This window comes from Pungitius pungitius, chromosome 9 (genome assembly GCF_949316345.1).
Source record: "Pungitius pungitius chromosome 9, fPunPun2.1, whole genome shotgun sequence".
In the NCBI taxonomy this organism is placed as follows: domain Eukaryota; kingdom Metazoa; phylum Chordata; class Actinopteri; order Perciformes; family Gasterosteidae; genus Pungitius; species Pungitius pungitius.
Window position 1 is genome coordinate 11,774,470 of NC_084908.1, and position 20,746 is coordinate 11,795,215.

General features: G+C 44.3%; 1 protein-coding gene across 3 annotated transcripts in view; it reads right to left on the bottom strand.

Moving 5' to 3' along the window:
- The window catches only part of grk4 (G protein-coupled receptor kinase 4), a 33,694-nt gene that overhangs the window by 11,536 nt on the left and 1,412 nt on the right, over positions 1-20,746 (bottom strand). For 2 of the 3 annotated variants that reach the window (XM_037471163.2, XM_037471164.2), the window contains exons 2-8: positions 12,208-12,303; positions 8,051-8,163; positions 7,066-7,143; positions 6,306-6,406; positions 2,314-2,406; positions 1,721-1,784; positions 1,290-1,430 (exon numbers count right to left, since the gene is read on the bottom strand). In XM_037471163.2, the coding sequence (XP_037327060.1) occupies positions 1,290-1,430; positions 1,721-1,784; positions 2,314-2,406; positions 6,306-6,406; positions 7,066-7,143; positions 8,051-8,163; positions 12,208-12,303 (686 nt within the window). Of the gene's footprint in view, positions 1-1,289; positions 1,431-1,720; positions 1,785-2,313; positions 2,407-6,305; positions 6,407-7,065; positions 7,144-8,050; positions 8,164-12,207; positions 12,304-12,416; positions 12,809-20,746 lie in introns of those variants that run through there. The other variant, XM_062564220.1, reaches the window with a different exon arrangement.

Genomic DNA, 20,746 nt, shown 5'->3' on the forward strand with positions numbered 1-20,746 from the left:
ATTTATAAAAATCATCCGGGGAAAATCCGCTAAGAGCGATGCCACCATTAAGAGCCTGAGGCCTGCTGGTCATGCCGTAGAGACTCAATGTATTTATTTTTCATCTACATGCCGTTGTTTTGTTATGCAACTTAAATTTGTGACGTAAAATTCCACAAAATTCAAATCAGTTGAACACAATGAATGGTTTATACTTTTTTTGAATTTTGAAGTAAAAGCACCAGTTTGTTGTTGAAATAAAAGTTGTATAGTTTCGTCAGAAGCGCAGAAAAAACATTTTTTAATAGTATTACCCATTGATGGGACCTGCAATGCTTTGAAAACAATTTGGGATTTTTTTTTAAATAGTGTTCACAGATGCTTCTTCAGAATTATTGCTTAAATGTATTGCTCATCGTCACTGAACATTTCAGTTTAATCTAATTCAGTTTAAAAATGTACCTTGAATTAGTTTTCAGCGGAGTAAGTTTTAAGCAAGTTAAAGTGAGGATGTCACAGTAAGCATTAAGTAAAAAATCAGTACGTTCAAAGATGTGCGAAGTAGAAGGTGTAGAGGCAGGTGCCGCTGCACCCTCCACAAGGACATGGAACCATCAATGTGAAATGTGAATATCTAAGTCTTAAACCACCACAGCGTGAAGAACATATAAAAAATTCAAATGGCAGCAAAACAGATTTCAATCAAAAGGTAAAATACATTCACAGATAATTGAACGCTCACAGGATGCTCCAAATTAAAATCTGATTCAGCATGTTTGCACGGTTACAGGTGTGTAACCAAAATTAATTTGCATTTGCTTGCTGCTGTTCACTCAAGCTGGTTAGCTGAACTCGTCGACCTTTGGGCCCACCATTGCTAACCGTCTCCGGTCATCGGCAACTGTTCACTGTTCAATCAGTCGCCCCCCCGTTTTTCTTTTACTTTTATTCCACCAGGTTTCTTTCCACTGAGTCACAAGCTCAACCGACTGGCGTGAGCGTCATTGAACAAACAGAACTTGAGTCACAGCAAATTAAACAGCTGATCTACAGACTTTGCAAACATACCCTTCAATTTCATTTGCAGGATCCTGGAGCCACAACAAACATCGCTCACACACACACACACACACACACACACACACACACACACACACACACACACACACACACACACACACACACACACACACACACACACACACACACACACACACACACACACACACACACACACGCTCATTCAAAACAGACAGACAAAACAGGTACAGTTCTGTGTAAAGGTTGAATAAGAAAAAGGTAGTACTTACTACAAAACTACTGTTAACTTTTTCTAAAATGCGTTTTTCGTTTAGTGCCATTGCTTCACCTTTTCTTTTCTTCACTCGTTTCTTTTCCAGCTTTTTACAGGCGTACATCTTACCGGTGGCACGTACTTGGCAGGCACAAACCTGAAAAACAAGCAATGTGGAAACACGATCACAATCGCGTAAGAGAACACACACACACACGCCACAGATTTCCCCTTTAAACATCAAAGGAGTGGAGACATAAACAGCGTGCCATTAACTAAGTGTCAAAGGCTACTTGTAGGAACTTAAATCATTAATTTCTCGTTACTGAACTTGCTGTGTCAGGGAACTTAAATTCATGCACTTATTGTTGGCTCAGTATCCATCTCAAAAATCCATCTCATAATTATCACAACTTTACTTTTTAACTTTTATTTGGTCTCACTTACCTCGCCAAATCCACCTTTTCCTAGTACTCTGTAATGTCTGAAGGTATTTTTGGTTACTGGTTGCCTGCAGAAACAGAAAGAAGAAAAATGACAAATGAGAACGAGAGCGACAATAACAGCGACACACAATAAGCGATCTGACCATGTGAGCGGGCAGACTGAGTGATGCTCCAATACATTATTAATCCAGCCTAATGACGGTCGTCTCCACCACGCTACGGTTATCCAGCCATTATGCGAAGCATCATCAATTATTTACCCCTCTGGCCGCCCCCCCTTTGTGTTTTAGTGCCAACTTTTTTCATGTGACAAGTCGCTCTCCATTTATTTAATTAACATACGGTTATTATTGGTCTTTGCATTTTATATTCATTCATATTTTTTGGATTATGATCCCAGAAAAATATTGTTTTGAATATATGCAGGAAGTTTAAAGAAGACTATTTTCTATCCTCAGCAAACAAACAAGTGGAATGAAACAATCCACGAGGAATATTGAATTTGTAGAAGATCCTGGGTGTAATTTTTATTTGGAAAAAAGGAACGGCTGCACGTAAGCTTCACAGAGCGTGTGATCTGCAGAGACGACCCACCTCTCCAACCATTTCCACTGCAGGAAGCGAGAGAAGTACATGGACTCCTGGTAGGAGGAAAATGGAGCTCCACCCAGATAATCACGAACTATTCTGTAGGGAGAAAGAGAGAGAAGGGGATATTTTAATAACTGAATGCAATAAAGATGTGTATGTCACCAGAAAAGATGAGAAAACACTCATTCTAACCTTTACCATGACTACATAACACACACATTATTTTTATCTGACTACCAACTAAACCTCTGTGAGTTTGTGTTTGCATATGTATCTGTGTTTTGTGTTCAGGCATCGCTGGTTGTGTAACCGTTTAAAACAGTAGAAAAAGAAAACTTTGTGCCGGTAGAATCACCGTGAAAAATTAAAAGTGCCTTTGAACAGAGACATTGTGCTCAATTCTAGCAGGAAAAAGTTGGGGAAATGTTGTCCTCTGAGCAGGAGCTTGGGCAGCAAATCTGACCCTGGGATTGAGTCTGTCTGAAATTATGAGATCATGTCAGATATTATCTGACGTTATCGCCCCACAAGGTGAAACTTAATTGTGTAAAAGTCCTTCCGTTGGTCAAAGGGTTGATGTAACGGACACAAAAATCAAAAAGGTCTTTGGTGAAAGAAGCCGTGACGTCCTCGTCTCCAAAACAAGTTGAACACTTGTCCTCATTGACATAGGTGTACCAAACAAGTGCACTTTGCAGGTTTTTGGAGATGATCAATGTTGTGTTCACTACTGCGCTTTCACACATTGGATTGACTGTGCTGATTGTATTGTCCCTTCTCCAAACACATGGGAGTCCTTAGCTTTTTACTGGATATCAAGGTAGAGCAAATTTATTCAACAGAACCTTATTTAATATCAGTATGTCATTTGATCTTTGGTATTAACATAGTTTAAACTTGTGCAAGATGCCACAAGGCTTTCACTAAAGGGTTCATTTTGGCATGAAATATGCAGCATGATTATATATAGTATAAGTATAATAGCAGTATTAAGCTACCGGACAAATATTAAATTAAATCAGTAGCAGTAGCATCGTGACTTAAAACAGACCGATTTAGGAAGTCCATGCATCTGTTAGACAAAGGCCATATATCATAATTCCACTTGCTTAAGATTTTGAGCGGAAATCTCTATATGTGGCCGAACAAGCAAACAACAGTTTGGTTCCGTCGTGCCGACCAGTGAACTAAAAGTCTCTTCTGCAACACAGAAAAGCAAAGTCACAGATGATACCCCTTCCTCGGGTTCCCAGATGTTTGAGGGATACTCGTATTTGACGGGAGATTTTCCATGACCATATTTTTTAACTGACTTCATCACGGAGGAGGATGCGGTTACTGTTCTTGTTCTGGGTGGCGGTCTTTGGTGAGTGGAGAGTTTCCACAAGTGGAGCTTACTCTGCTGTCTAAAAGTAAACTGAATTACGTCTTGAAGGGATCCGGTTGCTTTGCTCATGAGACTCCATGTAGCCAGACTAGATGTTCTTCCTTTGCAGGGGGAAGTAGCGCATCCATGGGATTCCACAAACAGGATTTTCCAGTAAAAATCTAATTTAAAGTTCATTTAAGATCCCCTGCAAAGTGCTGGTCCCCTCTGTGACCTCAACACAGACCATACCATTTATTTTTTTCAACACACGCATTAGGTTTAGATTTTGATGTTTTTTTTCTGTCTGAAATATCAGACCATGGCCTGAACAACCCTATTTTTTTTCCACACAGTCTGAGAAGACAAAACCTGTCCCGGGACAACTTATTTAACATACATGTCATCATTTGATGCACTGTACACTGTCAGCTAATTTGCATCTGTAGTCCCTTGAGAAATAAACTCAGGGAAAAGAAAAATAAATACAAAAAGAGCTTAGTGAAGAGCGGCGATGCACACAACACAGAGATATGTGCTGAAGGACCACGCGTTAATCCCAGTGTGACATAGTCGCATGTTCCACAGCACCCGGAGAAATCCACAAGTGAGCCGATGCACTTCTGCTCGTGGGTTTGTTGCTCCGCCAAACGTCACATTCCCACGTGCAGCTCCATGCTTTCCTACAGGCTGTCCCTCAGAGAGAAAAGCGGGAGTAGGCCCCCGGCACAGAATTGAAAACTAAAATTGAAAAATTGTACAACGGCGTGCAAATAATGATAGTGGAAGGAGTGATGACCGAACTTGGGACAGGAATCCCATTCAAAAACATGTGAGCTCACGCAGCGTTAGTTAGGGACACAAACACAGGCCTGTGATGTTCTGCTGAACGCTTTCTTTCCATTTCTCTTCCCTACTCGCTCACTTCCTCCTCCTTTTCTCTTTGCTTTTCCCCCTCTCCCCATTACCCTGCGAGGGTTTTCTCTAAACGTGGGCCCCTCGTTGCCGTGCTGTCTGCTGGGATATCGCTTCGCTCTCTCTCTCGCTCTGCAGGCCCGGATGCTTCCTACAGCAAAGCAATGTGGAGCCAGAACCAGGCCTAAAGTTTTGATCATTTGAAAAAAAAAAAAAAAGTGAATCTGAAAGTTTTGGTCTTGAACATTTGAAGAAAAAAAAAAAAAACAATAAATATATATATATATATTCAAATACAAATATCTGAATGAAAAGTATTTTGCGGTTGAATATAGTTTTGACTTAGTTCTTTAACTCATTTTCATTCTTCACTTTATATTAGCATTATATTTTTCTCTGATTTAAATCTTATATTTTCAAGTTTTAGATCTTTTTTTCACTTTTTGAACATTTCTTTTCACATTGAGACCTTTGCAGACCTGGCGCAGGGGGTGGGGCATCAAAAGGGAGGGGCGTGTAATCATGAGTGACAGCTTAACAAATAAGGCTGAAAACCTTCCTCAACTGACCACGTTGCCTTCAGGAAGCTTAGGCTAAGCCTACAACCCCCAAATACTAATTTCGTCGACTTGATTTAAAAAAAATACATTGTAGTTTTCAATGTTCTAGACTAAAACTTTCAGGTGCACATTTGTTTTTCAAAACCTTTTGCCTGGATTTGGCTCCATAGGACCCTCGGACCTTCTCACGGCGTTTCTCTGACCTTCCACGGCGCTCATTTCGCCCCCCTCCAAACTGTGAACCAAAACTATTGGTCGTACCGGAGCAGAAGAGCACAACGCAGTGCCCCAAAAAAGGATTCCCATCATTTCTCTGGCCTTCCTAAGAGCAGATTCCAGTATTCCCCGGAGAAGCTCCAGTGAATCAGAGGCTGGTCACAGCAGTTTTATGTGTGGCTAAAAGCGGTGTTTTCTGCTCCCGTTAGGACTGAACAAACATGCGTCTGTTTTCTTATAGCCAACTGATTTGATGAGGGGAGGAGAGAGAGGGGGGGGGGGGGGGGGTGTTGTCTAAGTTAAGCGTTGATGTATTTATCGATTTATTTATTCATGGTCCCGGACCTAAAATAAAATCAGTTGTAAGGCAGAAGACCAGGAAGACATGTAACAAGCCAGTGTAAACAAACCAGCAGCAAGTTGGAGGAAACTTCTCTATGAAAAGCTCATTTTTATGTTTTTTGGTTAGGAAATTGTTGCTTTGATCGTTACCAAATTTAGTAATTCGATCCATTGCATTAGCTAACGAAAAAATAATCCTCGGTCTGTTTATGTCGACTGGCTCTCAGAGCAGAGAGAAAAAGCACCTGGAAAATGTTTGAGTGTGAGTGTGTTGTGTAAATCTGTGTGTTTTCGTGGAGTAGTTGTCATGCGAGCCATCCGGATGCTCTCTATGCTCACTTCTCTTTTTCATTCGCCTCCAGTGTGTGTGCATTTTGTTCCCCATTTATGTGCATGTGTGTGTGTGTGTGTGTGTTTGTGTGTTAGATTTTGAACACCAGGTGTCAGCTGCCTCATCATCACTACTGACGGGGTGCGTACACACACAAATTGCAAATACAAACACACTTTCTGGCGGACCACGGCTGTTTTTGTGCCGCTGCACATCAATTGCCGAACTCAATCGAAACAGGAAAACGTGCCAGAGGGAGACTTACTTGGTGCAGTCATTGAAGAGCTCCTTACACGGACTCTGCTCCAGCCTCTCCCGACACCCGGCGACCATTTCCTGCGGTACGACTGGCAGATGGGCGGCCGACTTGAGGGTGACAGGGGAGAGAGGCGAGGGTGAGGCGGGAAGAAGAGGGTGTGAAATGAGCTGCGAGTATTAAGGCCAAGTCAAAACACATAATGAAATATAGTTATAAGTATAGTAATAAGTCTTTCTGTCGTTGTAATGTGAACACAACGAATCCACAAGAATGTGTGATATGGGTGATATGGGTGTGACACATTTACACCCTTAAAAATACTCAACCCATTTCTTTGAACTACCTGAGACCCGTTTACTTCTTTTACTTCTAGAAGTGTCCAACAAATAATGATTATGTGTTAGAGTAGAGACCAATAATATTAAGTGTTAAGCCAAAAGAAACAAGATAGAAGTGTAAACACAACATAATTATACAATAAAGTAATAGTGGTACACCGATGCTAAGATGAAACATCTTTCTAGCTTATCGCGCTAGACTCATGGTTGGAACATATTTAGTCAGTCAAAAATATATATGCAATGATCACATAAAAATGAAAATTAATGAAATAAATAATACAGGAAAAATACTGTTCTAAAGTTATAAAATGAGATGTTAATGTTAATGTTCAAGGAGAACTTAATTTATATTATGTAAATATTACGTTTCGGCCATATCATCAAGCTGTGCAATTACATTATGAGTGTGAGTTTGTGCGACATACCCCATTATTAAAGTATGTGTCTAAAACATTCAGTCCATAGTCCCTCCTCTTCTCGTCAGGAGCTAGCTGGTACATGGCCTGTCGGAGAAAGAGAGACGTGTGAACAACCACAACGGCACAGCAAGCCGAGTTCTCTCCAAACAAGGTCACAGAGTGAGAGACAGGAAGAGAGCAAGATGGCGATAAAAAAAAAGTAGACGGGTAAATAAATAGGAAGACAGAGAACAAAATCAAAAACAGAAGAGGACAGCAGACAAAGAGAGAGGATGCACCGCTGAACGAACTTCTCATCCAGAGTCCAGGAGGCAAACTGGCAACCGTGTTCAACCTCACGCGCCGCCCGTTACATCGGCCTCCTCCCAGGAACAGGCCTCACTGGCAGAATCACTGACTGCTTTTATTTGCACTAAATATGTAGATCTGCTGCTTTGGGTGGTGTGTTCTCTTTGGAAACAACTCAGGGCGGGCTCCCTGTCGTGGGATTAATGGCACCTGCAGCACTTGTTCCATTTCTTGCGTCCACTCGGCCACTGTGGGGATGTGCCTCGATAAAGACTAATAGGTTCTTATTAAATGAGCAGGATTCTCCCCTGTTTTCCTCTCTCACATACCTCCAGGGGGCCTAGACACGAGCTCGGGAACTGTGTTTGCCTGCTCACCCAGGGGACCTTCCTGACGTAGGCTTGATCTCATGGAGAGTGCATGGAGGAAGAGGAGGGGCGCTGCTGCTGCTGCCGCCTGACAGCCCGTCTAGGTCGCTAATCACCCCCACTACGCCAACCCCACCGCCCTGAACCTCTGCCAGGAGCAGGCAAAAGGCCCGAGCTCACACTTTTTCAACCCGGTTTGCTTGCCCTGCAGGACAGATTCTGGCCGGTGTGGTGGGAGAAATCACAGCGAGACAAAAAAACATGAGAGAGGGAGAGAGAGACCGGAAAGCTAGCAGGTCATCAGAGAACAAGCAGAGTGATAGTCAAAGTCTCACCACAGTATCCATAAACTCGATGCAGCGCTTCAGCTCTGGCCTGGTGTCACAGTACTGACGGAATAACAGCCGACCGATGGGCTGCTTCTCACATAAGCTGGTGTAGTCCCTCTCTGAGGAGAGGATAGGGGGACAGATGCAGGAATGTGTCATTACGCTAGAAAGATATATCATACCCGTGGATCCAGAACGAGGCATTTTGCTTAAAATGATCTAGGTTACTTTTGTACTGTACAGTAAAGTCAATGAAAAACAACAACATTTCCTAAAAAGCCAGAAAGGGCTTATCCAAACTGATATACAGATACACTATAACAGCAGTACAACTGTTCCTTAACTTGTATTCTTACTTATGCTAAAACATACTAAAAGCCGACACACACTGCATGGATGTGTGTGTGTGTGTGTGTGTGTGTGTCTTCTGTGCAGCTGGCCTCAGACTAATGGCGTCCATTTGAGTCATATTTGCTCTGGCAAAAAATAAGGAAGAAGACGCAAGACATTTTGAATCCCTGGTTGACAGTAAGGACACACACACACACACACACAAGATAAACATACAAATGAAAATAGGCCACACAGGTCGCCGTACACGTGCATACTTGTGGGTGGAGAAGGAGCAGGACGAGGAGGAGGAGGGATGGATAGGAGGAACATTTCTGAGTGGCGACAGGCAGCCACAGGACAACCTCCATCAGTAAATCCAATCTTATCACCCGTCCACCCAGCTGCGCTGTTTGCTGCGCTCTTCCTTCTCACTCAACACTTCTACGACCACAAAAAAGTTATCGCTTGGTAGCTGTTGTGTTTTTAAAAGATACAAACCAGTTTCAGAAAATCTCACTGAGAGATCTTTAACTGCATTGCTTTGAAATTGCTTCCAGGCCTTTCCTTTCATCTTTTTTTTGTTTTTGTTTAGGGGTGTTTCCCTATCAGCTGTGAGCCTCGGGCTGGGAAAGGCCCTCATAATTGATATTCTAGGGCCTCCTGTAAAGCAAAAAAAAAGTCCACAGGGCTGTATTTCAAGTTTGGGGATGGATGAGCCATCTGGACAGGTGGGAACAACGGCACTAACGCATGACGATCTCTGTTTTTTTTTTTCAACGCCTCGACGACCGTCAACACGTTGCATCTCGACAGCCAGCAGGTTTTCAACACAATGTTCAACAAAGAACTTTATTGCGAATACGCGTGACTTGTGTTTATGAGCAGTTTGTTTACAAGAAGCAACCAGATAGCTCGAGAAAGATTACAGCGTCTTTTTTTCAGGTTTTCTCCTGGGACTCTTCTTCATCCCTCACTGCGGATCATTACTCCAACGCTCTAGTTTACAACCAGCCTCCTGATAAGGTTCCAATGTCTCGCTGGTGAACTGGTTTTGTTTGGGTGACTTCCAGGGTGGTTTCACTCCGATTGATTGCATTGACTGCCCAATCACAACACAATTGCCTGCCCTTTGAAGGGAAACACTGTAATTTGCGTAATAAACAGTCACAGAAACTGTAGCACAATGTTCCTCAAAGCATTTCCATATTTGCGAGACATTGGGCAACGTAAACGTGCCTCAACAGACATAATGCAAATCACGATGGGATCCTTTCATGATGACGATGAACATGTTTTACTTGTATGTGAATGATAAAGGAAAAGTCTGGGCTCCCGAAAGATAGGACAAATAATCCCTTATCTGTCCTCAACAATTTATACTGGTACTGTGCATCTAAAAATAATGTTGACACACAACATTTATTTATAGAAATTGTGTTGATTATGTTTATATCTGAGCCTACAAGTGATTTCTTTTTTTTTCTGACCTCCTTTAAATCGCCATCTATACAGCAGGGAGCCATCTCAGCATTGTGCATCCTGCGCTGTTTTCTGTTGTACTTTGTTTACATTTTAACAGCAAACAGAGAACAAGGACACTCAAGGACAAGTGAATGATTTCGGTATCTATGTTTTAATAAACAAGTCAAATTCCCTTCTCTCTATATTCCTGCCAGAGCACTGTACTACATAGAAATACTACAAAGGGAGTTTGCGTCAACCCAGTGTAAAAAATTATATAGTTAGCGTTCAACAATAACTGTCAAAGACGAGGTATGGATATTTAAACTAAATCACAAGGATATCTTTGAACTGTCTCTCTTCATCTTGCTTGATGAAGTCTACATATTGTTCACTGGCGAAATAAAAGGATTCTGTTACAAACTGTGGACTTTGAAGTTGACCATAAAAGCACTGAGGGCCTGAAAAGAAAACCACAGATTCTGGGTTAGCGTGTGAGAACGTGTGTGTGTGTGTGAAAACGTGTGTGTGTGTGTGTGAAAACGTGTGTGTGTCTTTGTCCAAACAGACTCCGGCCTTTAAAATCACTCGAACGTGAGAAAGTAAGACCAATAACAAATGTCCTAATTGTGTCCCCTGTGTCCTTAAGAAAAACAACTGTGGGAGCTAGACAAGGGAGAAAACACGAGATGCCAGGTGTCGGAAAAAAAGAAAACATGAAAGGAAAATGAAATGACCGAAAATAATGTTGTAAAGCTCAAAACTAGCCCGGACCGGCAACTGTCTGAAAGAGGGAATGCGAGCTGCGCAACAACTGCTTCCAACTCCTAAACCTCCAATATAGGCATAGAAAGAGTGAGTTAGTGAGACATTGATGGCCAAAAGGGCACAAGGCAGCGTGTGCAAGTTTCTGAGGTTGACATGGCCGAGATGGGCAATAGGCGGAGGTGTAGTGTATGCTTTGGCCAGAAGGGAGAAAAAGTGAAGTGGAAATGGAAGGAGAGGATGGAGAGAGAGAGAGAGAGAGAGAGAGGCCTAAGGCTGGCAGACAAAGTGGCTGCGGCCCACGTAATGTAATCTGGGCTTCCTAGAAGTACTGCACACTCGTCAAGGCTAAGGTCAAATGGCTGACATTATCGAGACACAACAAAGACGCTGCTATCGGTCCTTTACTCGCCTTCTATCTGCTGTGCCGGGTTATGCGTGAGCGTCTCTGAAAATGGGCGCCGTGTGTGGGAGTGTGTGTGTGTGTGTGAGAGAGATAGCACATGCCTACACGTCTGTGTGTTTAAGTTGGCAAAAGGGATTATTTTGATCCCGCGGCCGGTGTGATAGGGATATTACGCAATAGCCATCTATGTAATAGTGACGTATATTTAACCCTCAACAGCTGCACACACACGTAGGCACATTTAGCCCACTTCAGAATCTCTCTCTACAAAGTTATAACTCCAATATGCAGTAACTATGTAAGACATGACGAGCACAGTTCCTTTTCACACACTTTTATGAGCTGCTATTTTTATCGGCAGGTTAAACTCCTTCAAGTTCATAGTAAATAGAGGATTTGTGATATGAAGACAACAACAACAACGTGGGACACAATCAACGCCGAGTGAGCTCTCTCTCCTGGCTCCTGTCCGTAAGAGATCTTTCTTCCCGCTTTGGTACGGCTTGTCACTCACTCCTCTCCATAACTCTCCTGTTCTATCATGTTCCTCTGAAGTGGTGGAAGGGGGAGAGAGAGAGAGCTGCAGATAGTGGGAGGGGGGGGAGGCATGGAGACGAGGAGTCGAAAGGAGGGAGGGAGAGTATGTGGGGGAGGGTAGCACTGCAATCTCTGGCAGAGATAGCAGTGACGCACTAGTACACACACAAACATGCGCCCACACACACACACACACACACACACACACGCACACACACTTGATGCTGTGGCATTCAGAGGACCAGTGTGGGTGAGTTGGGGGGAGATAATGTAGCCCAATAGTAGAGCACTCGTCTAGGCCACAAAGAGAATCATGGTTATACTTTGAATTGAATCCTGGATGTGGAGCAAACAGGAAGGAAGCAGAGGAGAAGACGTTTTGATTTGGCGTGTGAGCAGACAGTGGGACTAGCACATGATGTCCAAAGAGACTTGAGATTAAGAAGCGGCCGTGTGAAACGGATTACCCGAGTCAGACAAGAGCACACACACACACATGTATACACAATGCACAAACTGTTTCCTGTCCCATGCCTGTAGCTGCGGGTGGAGACGGGTAGAAACAGGAAGGAAGTCCAATTTGAACTTCCTACTGTCGGACCCACCCCGACACAGCTTGGCATGAGGTCTTCCTGTGACAAACACACACGCGGTGTCTTACCGATTGAGCGGCGTAGCTCCTCACACTGGCTGATGTGGGGCAGTTTTAGCATCTCCTTCCATTTCTTGCTGCGGCCGTTCCTCTTCCCTCCTCCACCTGAGAGACAGAGACATTTCAATCAGACCCCTCCATCAAGTCACGGTTTCCTCATTGCACTCGGAAGTTGTTATCCGACGGGCGGCATTGTCGGGAGGTTTGTGTGCGCTTACGAGCATGTTGACCTCGCTGCGACCAGAGGCAGAGACAGCTGCTTCATCTCACCAGTCGCCTTCATGCATCATGACGGAGCGTGCGGGGCAGAATGTTGACAGCTTTAAAAATCACGGGGAACACACTCACACTCACAAACGGGTGAATGACCTCCAGGTCCAACACGCTGCTCCAAAATTGGCCGAGGTCACTCCGTATGCTCATTGCAACACCAGACAGTGTGTGTGTGTGTGTGTGTGTGTGTGTGTGTGTACTAAGGTATTTACTCCTTGAGGAAAAGTTTTGTGATAAAATGCTGCTTTCGTTTGCAAAGTAGCAGCTGGTCATCATCATCTCTCTTACCTAAAGGTTTAAGTCTTAGCTTAACCTCTGTTAATGACTATGAAACAGCAAACTGAATTAAATAATAAATGTAATAATAAATGAAATAAAATGGATAAACAAAACAACAAGTCTTCATTAGTTAGTTTCTATGGGAGCGCCAGTGTGTTTATAGATCAAACTGGGAAGCACTGGATTAAATGAGAAGTAAACATAACAGTTTTGTGTTTGACTGTTGTCAATACTTCTAGTGCCATATAAAACACATGGGAAAATATGTTATTTATAAACACAACAAAAGGCCTCTTCCTGGGTTTCAATCATCAACAAAAAAAAGAAACTGAAGCTATTGTACAGTCGTTTAAGATGGTAGAAGCAGTAAGGAAGATTTCTTCGAAAGCATATATTTTGTCAGACGGCAGTGGTTAATCAACTGCTATGCCCGAATAAATCAAGATAATCATATCTCATCTGTGGCCCTTGAAGAACTAATTCAATTCAATTCACTTTAGTATCACCCAAAATCACAAGTCGGCCTCGGTGGGGTCTGTAGACATGCGCCTATAAGCCCATCCAATCATCTTGTGTGGGCCCACGGTGCTGCCTGCCTGCGCACTCCTCCGTAAGCTGCTAGTTTAACCGGGCTGCCCCAGTCAGCGTCTTTGTTTACGTGCACAGTGATTTTGGGGGAGTGGCTGTGGAGCGGCCACTTCTCTCGATAGTTTTAACAACTTTTTTGCACTTTTTAGGAGTGAAACCACCCTTACTACCCACTACGTGTGGGTGCACAGTACTGGCGTACCCACTTTTTCTTTTAAAAACACAGAGTAAACAAACCACCCCGAGTGAACCACGTAGACTGTCACGAGGATGACAGAGGGGGGGGAACCCTCGGCCCAGGAGTTCACCAGCTGGTCTGCCAGCTTCCAAACAAACACGCCCTCAGGGGTCACTGTGGTCCAACACCTGCAAAACAACACCTTCCAACGCGCACACATACAGTATCTACCACGCTCCAAACTCCACAACCTCCCGCACTCCCCTGGCTCCATTACTGCAGATTTACTCTCTCACTCGTCCTATGTTCACAGTGAACAATAACAACTGCCACAGCTAGATATCCGCGCCCCGAGCTGCGGTGATTTAGTTGGACAAGCACACACAATCAAAAAAAATGTCTCAACAGGAACGTCGAGAGATGAGCTTGTAGGGGATCCCACTAGTCTCAGGTTTCGGATGTTGAAGGCACGATGAAAGGCCCTGGTGCTGCAGGGCACGCGCACACACACACACACACACACACAAAGATATAGTTGTCTAAGCATGTGCATAGGAAAACACTTGCAGGAAAGGGAAACATTTAAAAAAAAAGCCCAGCAAAGAAAAAGATAACCCACCATGTGACGCTAGCCAGTCGTGCACACTTGAGCCAGAAAAACACAATGTTTGATGATCGCAGTGGAACCGGTTGACAGAAAGTAGAAAACTGGCACGTATCGACTTCTTCCCCATCAAAAGACGTCTTCGGAGGGAAATTTAAGTGTTGAGATTAGGAGTGCCAATAAAAAGGTTGACAGTGACATTGCTTGTAAAAAAAAAATGAAAATGAAATTGACAAAACGGAAGGAAACAACACCCTTGGCAACAGAAAAGACACAAGCCGAGAAAAATTGAGGAAAGCAACAAAATGAACAAAGATTCCCACAAGAAAAGACTGGAATTTAAAAGCAAGCTGTGGAAGAGCGCGTGAGAGTGTGTGTGTGTGTGTGTGTGTGTGTGTGTGTGTGTGTGTGTGTGTGTGTGTGTGTGTGTGTGTGTGTGTGAGTGCACATGCCGAGTCGGAGTTGGCTGGCCCACCGCACCCTGTTTAATGTCACTCTGACGTCAAAGCCATGTGTGCAGGCCCTTAATGCAGACAGGATGGAGCAAGTATTTATTTAACTTTGCTTCTCCCCTCCGAGGGAGCGGGGCGCTCCATAAACACCAACTTCGCTCATTCATGGCCGAGCTACGGCCAGCGGGGCTGAGATCATCGCGCAGCATCTCGGGACGGGTCCGCGCATGGGCACCAGCGCTCCCTCCTCCCCTTCAGAGGTGGATGGGGAAAGAGGCAGGGACGAAGGAGATGTTCACGTGTTACCATCGTCCCCCCTCGGTCAGTCAGCTATCCAGCACGAAAAGAGCAAAAGGCCATTTGAGAAGAATGCAGATGAATGGATGACTGAGCATTAAACTCAGCTCAATTAAAATAACTTCAAGTAACCACAGCCCTCTCTTTCCCTTTTTAACACGGCAGCGACTTTTACTTTGCGTCCAACGTGGAGTTTTCTACACTCGGGAGGCCGGTTCGACAAAGAAAATACACAAAAAGAGGGAGTGGACGGAGAAGACCGTCACGCTGCTTTTGTTTGTGTCTGTCTCCGGAGAGCTATGACTGTCTCCGGAGGTTCCTACAATCACGGGGTTTCTCCCTCCGCTTCCACGCGCCGCTCTTAATGCGGGCGCCAAACAGTGGAACTCCACATCCGCTCTGCTCCCTCAATGTCCTCCCTTTCCCCGCTGTCTCTGTCGGCCTCTCTCTCATCTCAAATAGATAGATATTCTTTAAGCGTCTATTGGCAAGATAAAAATAGAAGTAATAGAAATAATCTTGGATATGAATATTAGCATCATCCGCCTAGGGATGCAGTATTGAACTTGATGGCTCTCGGTCAAAAACATTTTGTCTCAAAATAAACATGTGTCCCAAATGGAAATAAAGTGAATACATTTTTGCCGGGCCAACGGTCCAAAACCCAAACATGATTTTTTCCGAAGCCACTGACAACTTGTGATGAAGCTTTCATGAACCCAACCAATAAGGTTAGTAATATCGGAATAATACAAGATCAAGATCAATTCCTCCAAATGAGGCAATACCACATCTGTGTTCGATGGAAAAACAAAGTGTAATTATGTGCCGCACACGCAAAGGCACGAAGCAATTATCTGCAAACGAAATCAGAGACCGACACGTGCATTCTGTGAAAGTTAATCCGCTTTGTTGAAATAAAAACACTGGCAAACTGCTTCTCAAATGTTACCACTGCAGTCTTCGTCGTGTGGGAGAACCGCTCACCCGCCTGACGGACCCACGTCGCACTTTGACACAGAGGAAAACGGCCACGCGGGCCGGAGAACCCAGCTCGCCTGCCGCGACGTCGTCGGCGTTGTCGTCGTCACACACACTGCGCTTCCGCACAGGTGAGCTGCGCGTTCGCAATCACACCGACAAACACGCACAAGACGGTTCAACGGCCTCAACACTATTTCTATGAAAAATAACAAACACGGCAAGGAGGTTAAAGATCAGCTTCCATTTTAAGAACAGATTGAGCATAAAATAAAAAAAAGTAAATGAAAAGGTAAAAGAAGCCAAACATGCTGTCAGGGGGGAGCCGCTACGTTTTGGGACTAACATCAGTTTTTTTACTTTATAAAACAATAATAACAATGTTTACCGGATACCGAGCTTATTTTTGGCCATTGTAATCATACCCTGAATATCTGGTACCAGCCCACACTGCTCACTACATCAGAAACCTGCTGGGCAGTCACATCGCTGGGTGTTCAGAAACACCCCCCCCCCCCCCCCCCCCCCCAAAAAAAAATAACATGACTTGCATTGTAGGAAATGGGAGAGGGCCGCATGTAGTTTCTGTCCCATTGTATTACGAGCATGCACGCCGCACAATGGAGCCCTGCCACGACTGATGAACAGTGCATCATTGGCCGCTGTGGCCCCTGATAAGGAAAACATTAGCTGTGTGGATCCCGTGTTGCATTCAAAGCAAAGGCCCAGTGTTTGCAGAAGGTAATCCGTCCGTATGCTCGCACCGAAAGCAAGCAAGCACGTGAATACACACACACACACACACACACACACACACGTCAGCTGAGAGAGGGAAAGAGAAACATGTGGACGTCAGGCAGCGCTGCCCTACCGTGATCCACACCTCGCTCACGGGCCTCCTTCCATTTCTCCCCTCTCTCTCTCGTTCCTCGCTCCCTTCCCCCACACGGACAGTTTCCTCCTCTTTGGAATCGGAGCGGTTTATTGCCGAGTGTGTTACACTTACGAGGGATTTGACATAGTGAATGATGCATAACAATAAACACAGTGCAGCTCTTGTTTTTGCCTTAATGATTATTTCCTCTCTTGCAGACACGAGGTATGCAGTTCTTCACGGGGGCATAAAAACACACACAGTAAACACGCGCTGTTGCTCATTCCAGCAACGCGCCGTGGTGTTTTGCAAGCCCTTTTCCCTCCTCCGACCCATATCTGAGTTTGAGAAATTCCATCAGAAATTGAGCCGAAACGTGCCTGAAAACCGACCCTTGTTTTCGCGGCGTCTTGAGGGAGAGGGTGGGGGGGGGGGGGGGGGGGGCACGCGGCGAGACTGAGCACGAGCCGGCCGCACAAGCCCGGGAGTAAGAGGACGGACCGAAAGGTTAATCATCTATATGCTATCTACAGCTGCCTCTCCAATGGAGGGCCCACTGGTTCGTCGTTGCACGGCCTCGCAGGGAGCACAGGGGCGGCACGGAGCCCTTGGGTGAGGAACACACAGCGCATTTTATACCTCGAGGATCATGGGCGTTTGAGGACAGGGCCGACACAGAACTCAGCCACAGGGGGACGCCGCCATTGTGAAAGCGCAAAAGGACCGTTGACATTTAATGCTCCTTCTGCTGGACTTTGACTCTGCCAGACCTATAAAAAAATAAAATAATTATAACCTTAGCCTGGACCATGAGAACTTGTAAATACCCTCGGCCGTACACGGGCCGGGCGCTCACAAGAAGAACGGCCATTCAACATTTAATAGAGCAGCCGGAGCTCGGTCCGCTCGCCTAGAAAATGTGCTACTGAAACTCAGGGGCCGCCGGCCGGGCCCAATCGCCGCTGCCGCGTTTCGCTCCCCGCCTCCGCCCGTTTGCGGGTGTAGGCGCTGTAAAGTGAGTGCCACATCAAGTCACAACGCAACTTGGGTTTTATGGGCTTCAGCTGGAGGAAACACCCCGGAGTGATGACAACAAGTGTTACCCCGGCTATGACCACAAGAGTTAATAACGTCACAGGAAAAAAAGCCTCACAAGCGGTCGGAGAGGGGTCAGAGAGTGGAGGGAGGTTAGAGGCAGGTCCTCTTACATGTAAGGTGGAAATAACTTATATAAGCAGGATTAGTTTCTCCTGGGTTTTTTTTTGGGGGGGGGGGGGGAATGCGAGCACGGGACTGTCCACATTCCTTCCTTTTTATGAACACAGAGGGAATGAAAAAAGAATCAAAGCGGAAAAAAAATCTAATGAAACTAGATTCCACGAAAAGGTATCAAATCCCTCTGTGTCGAGCGTCTCTTTACGTTTCAATTACAATGGCGTGTGGAGACGTAAAATGGTGGGGAACATTTGCTCATGTCCATGTTGCATACAAGCGTATATTAATAACATTTAAATACTGTATGGCTATTTCCAATGCTCTTAAGCACTGACACGTTTACCCACCAAAGCTTGAATCTTTGGAACAGATTCAAAAGGCAGTGACGACACGTCACCCAAATAAAAAAAATCGATTTAATTTAACGAACTATAAAAGAAAATGCTAATGCAACAGGAAAGAATTGGCTCTTATAGAGGATCCTGGATAACGTAGTTGTTCTCTTACTGAATGAAAATCTCTAAACAATCCCTAAATTAACAGCTATCAATAAAAAGAGTCTGCAACTGACCAGATTTTAGCTAAATATCCAATTTCCCATAAAAGTCAAGACAATAAGATCCAAATTGTCCTGTTATCTCTGTAGTGAGCAATGCTGTAATGGACAATACCACTCTAATAGTTTGAGACATTTTCTAACAGATAATATGAAAACAGACGTTGTACAGAAGCTCAAAAGAAGAAAAAAAAATCAAATTGAATTCAACTGAATTTCTGACTGTAATGAAATGAACACAAAATAATTCCTGCAATGCTGACATCTGATATAAAACAATGTCAGCATTTAATGAATATACAAATTCAGCAATGTTTGGATGCTTTGAGATTAGGATCCACAGATGTTTTTGATATGGTGAGAGGAAAATATGTCGGATGTATATTCCAGAGACTAATCAGCACTGCTTGCTTCCTTATTGAGATACAACTGTATGTTCAGGTACAATAAATGTATCCGTTTATACCAATGATTGTTTCCCCATCTCATTTAAAGAATAAATACAACTAAGCTGATCAAAGGGACCCTCCAATGTGGTTGTCAAAAAGCTCAGACAAATACACGTAATGGAGGCAGAATATTTTACGGCTGAGGAGTAAACATCAATCTTCTCATCTGACTTCACAACGCCAGCTGCTCAGCTGTGCTCCGCCAACTCAGGTGATGCAAAGTCTTGTAAACAGTGGAGTCAGCGGGACAAAGTATAATAACACTGTTTCTAATTGAGCTCAAAAGGTTTTTTTAACTGCATTCTGTACCACCAGTTTTCTGTGTACTGTCATTTGGCGATAAAGAAAACAGCGTCAGCTGTCAAAAGGCCCACTGATGCATTGGCCACACTCTACAACTCAAAAGGTAAATATTGCACATTGAAAACTACCTAACAATATTACTTATACTAATATACATGCATGTTATACTGCATGAGTTTTGAATGAAATTAACTCTTTGGCTGAAGTTTCACATCCACCCAACCGGCATCTACGCCTAAAACGATCCTCTTAAACTCTCACGCACACCATTTCCAAAACGATCTACCATATTCAAATAGTAATGACTTCCTCCGATAGGACAAAATGTAACCTGTTGACTCTGCCTCCGTGCGGAGGTGGGGACGGGCAGAAGCCGTGTCATCTCTAAAGCACCAAACCACTTCCCTTGACGTGTCATTTCCACCGAGGCAGACTGGACACACCCTGTCGTAAAACCTCTTCCTCCGGCCACCCAGTTTCACATCAACAGGTGTGTAAAAGTAGACCTAAAGTGTGGAGGATCTCGCAGACTGAGACAGACCTGCAGGTATCGGCGGACCTGCGAGACGACCTTAATGATCAGGAGCCAAGGCGGCCAATCGGAAAACAGGACCACTGTTTATGTACATATTTATTAGCGCGCTGGAAAACGTTTTGTGTCATCTCCTGTCTCCACAACGAGGTCATTTGATTGATTAGAGCTGGTTCAATGTCTTGCTCAAGGACTTTTGCCGACTCGGTGGATTGCGGCCCGGCTGAAACGACATGCTGAGACACTTTGAAAGCTGCACACACCCACCTCTGTGAAGCCTAATTAAAAACAAATTAGTCTCCCGTGCACCTTAAAAGGCTAAATTGGGAGCAATTCGCGGTTTTAATGGAAGTGATAATTAACACAGTGAATGGTACAGCAGACAGAAATATAAAAACAGACCTATCCAACGTGCTTGACGTGGCAGAGGAGCAATCCTCATTTACACTATGGATACGCATATTTATACTATTTATAATAAATGTATGCCACAGGATATGAGGATGAATTTAAAAGGGTCTTTTTACTGTGATTTACTATAAATTCACAGTCAAATAATCCCCTGATTAATAATCACCAAATGTTACACAACGTGATCAAGTTGTCCCACGTATGGAGACCTACCAGGCTCTGGCTCTCCGCATGGATCGCACCTGCATCCACCGAGGGCCTTCTTGAGCCCACTCATGACAAGGCCATGCACCATTTAAACATTTTTAAAAAGGCAGGTGAAGGAAACCCGGGGGTCTTGTGAGGAGCTGCCACTGCTGTGAAATGGAAACCATCAGCAGGAGGCCTCAGCGTGCTCGACCATCATCTACTCTGCTCCTTTGAGGCCATGCAGCTTTCTGCTGGAGACCCAACTGATTGGCAGAGAGAAAGATGTACAAAATAACAAACACACACACACACTCACACACAAATGGGAATAGTTGACTGGTAATAACACCTTTTCAACCTCCCCTGG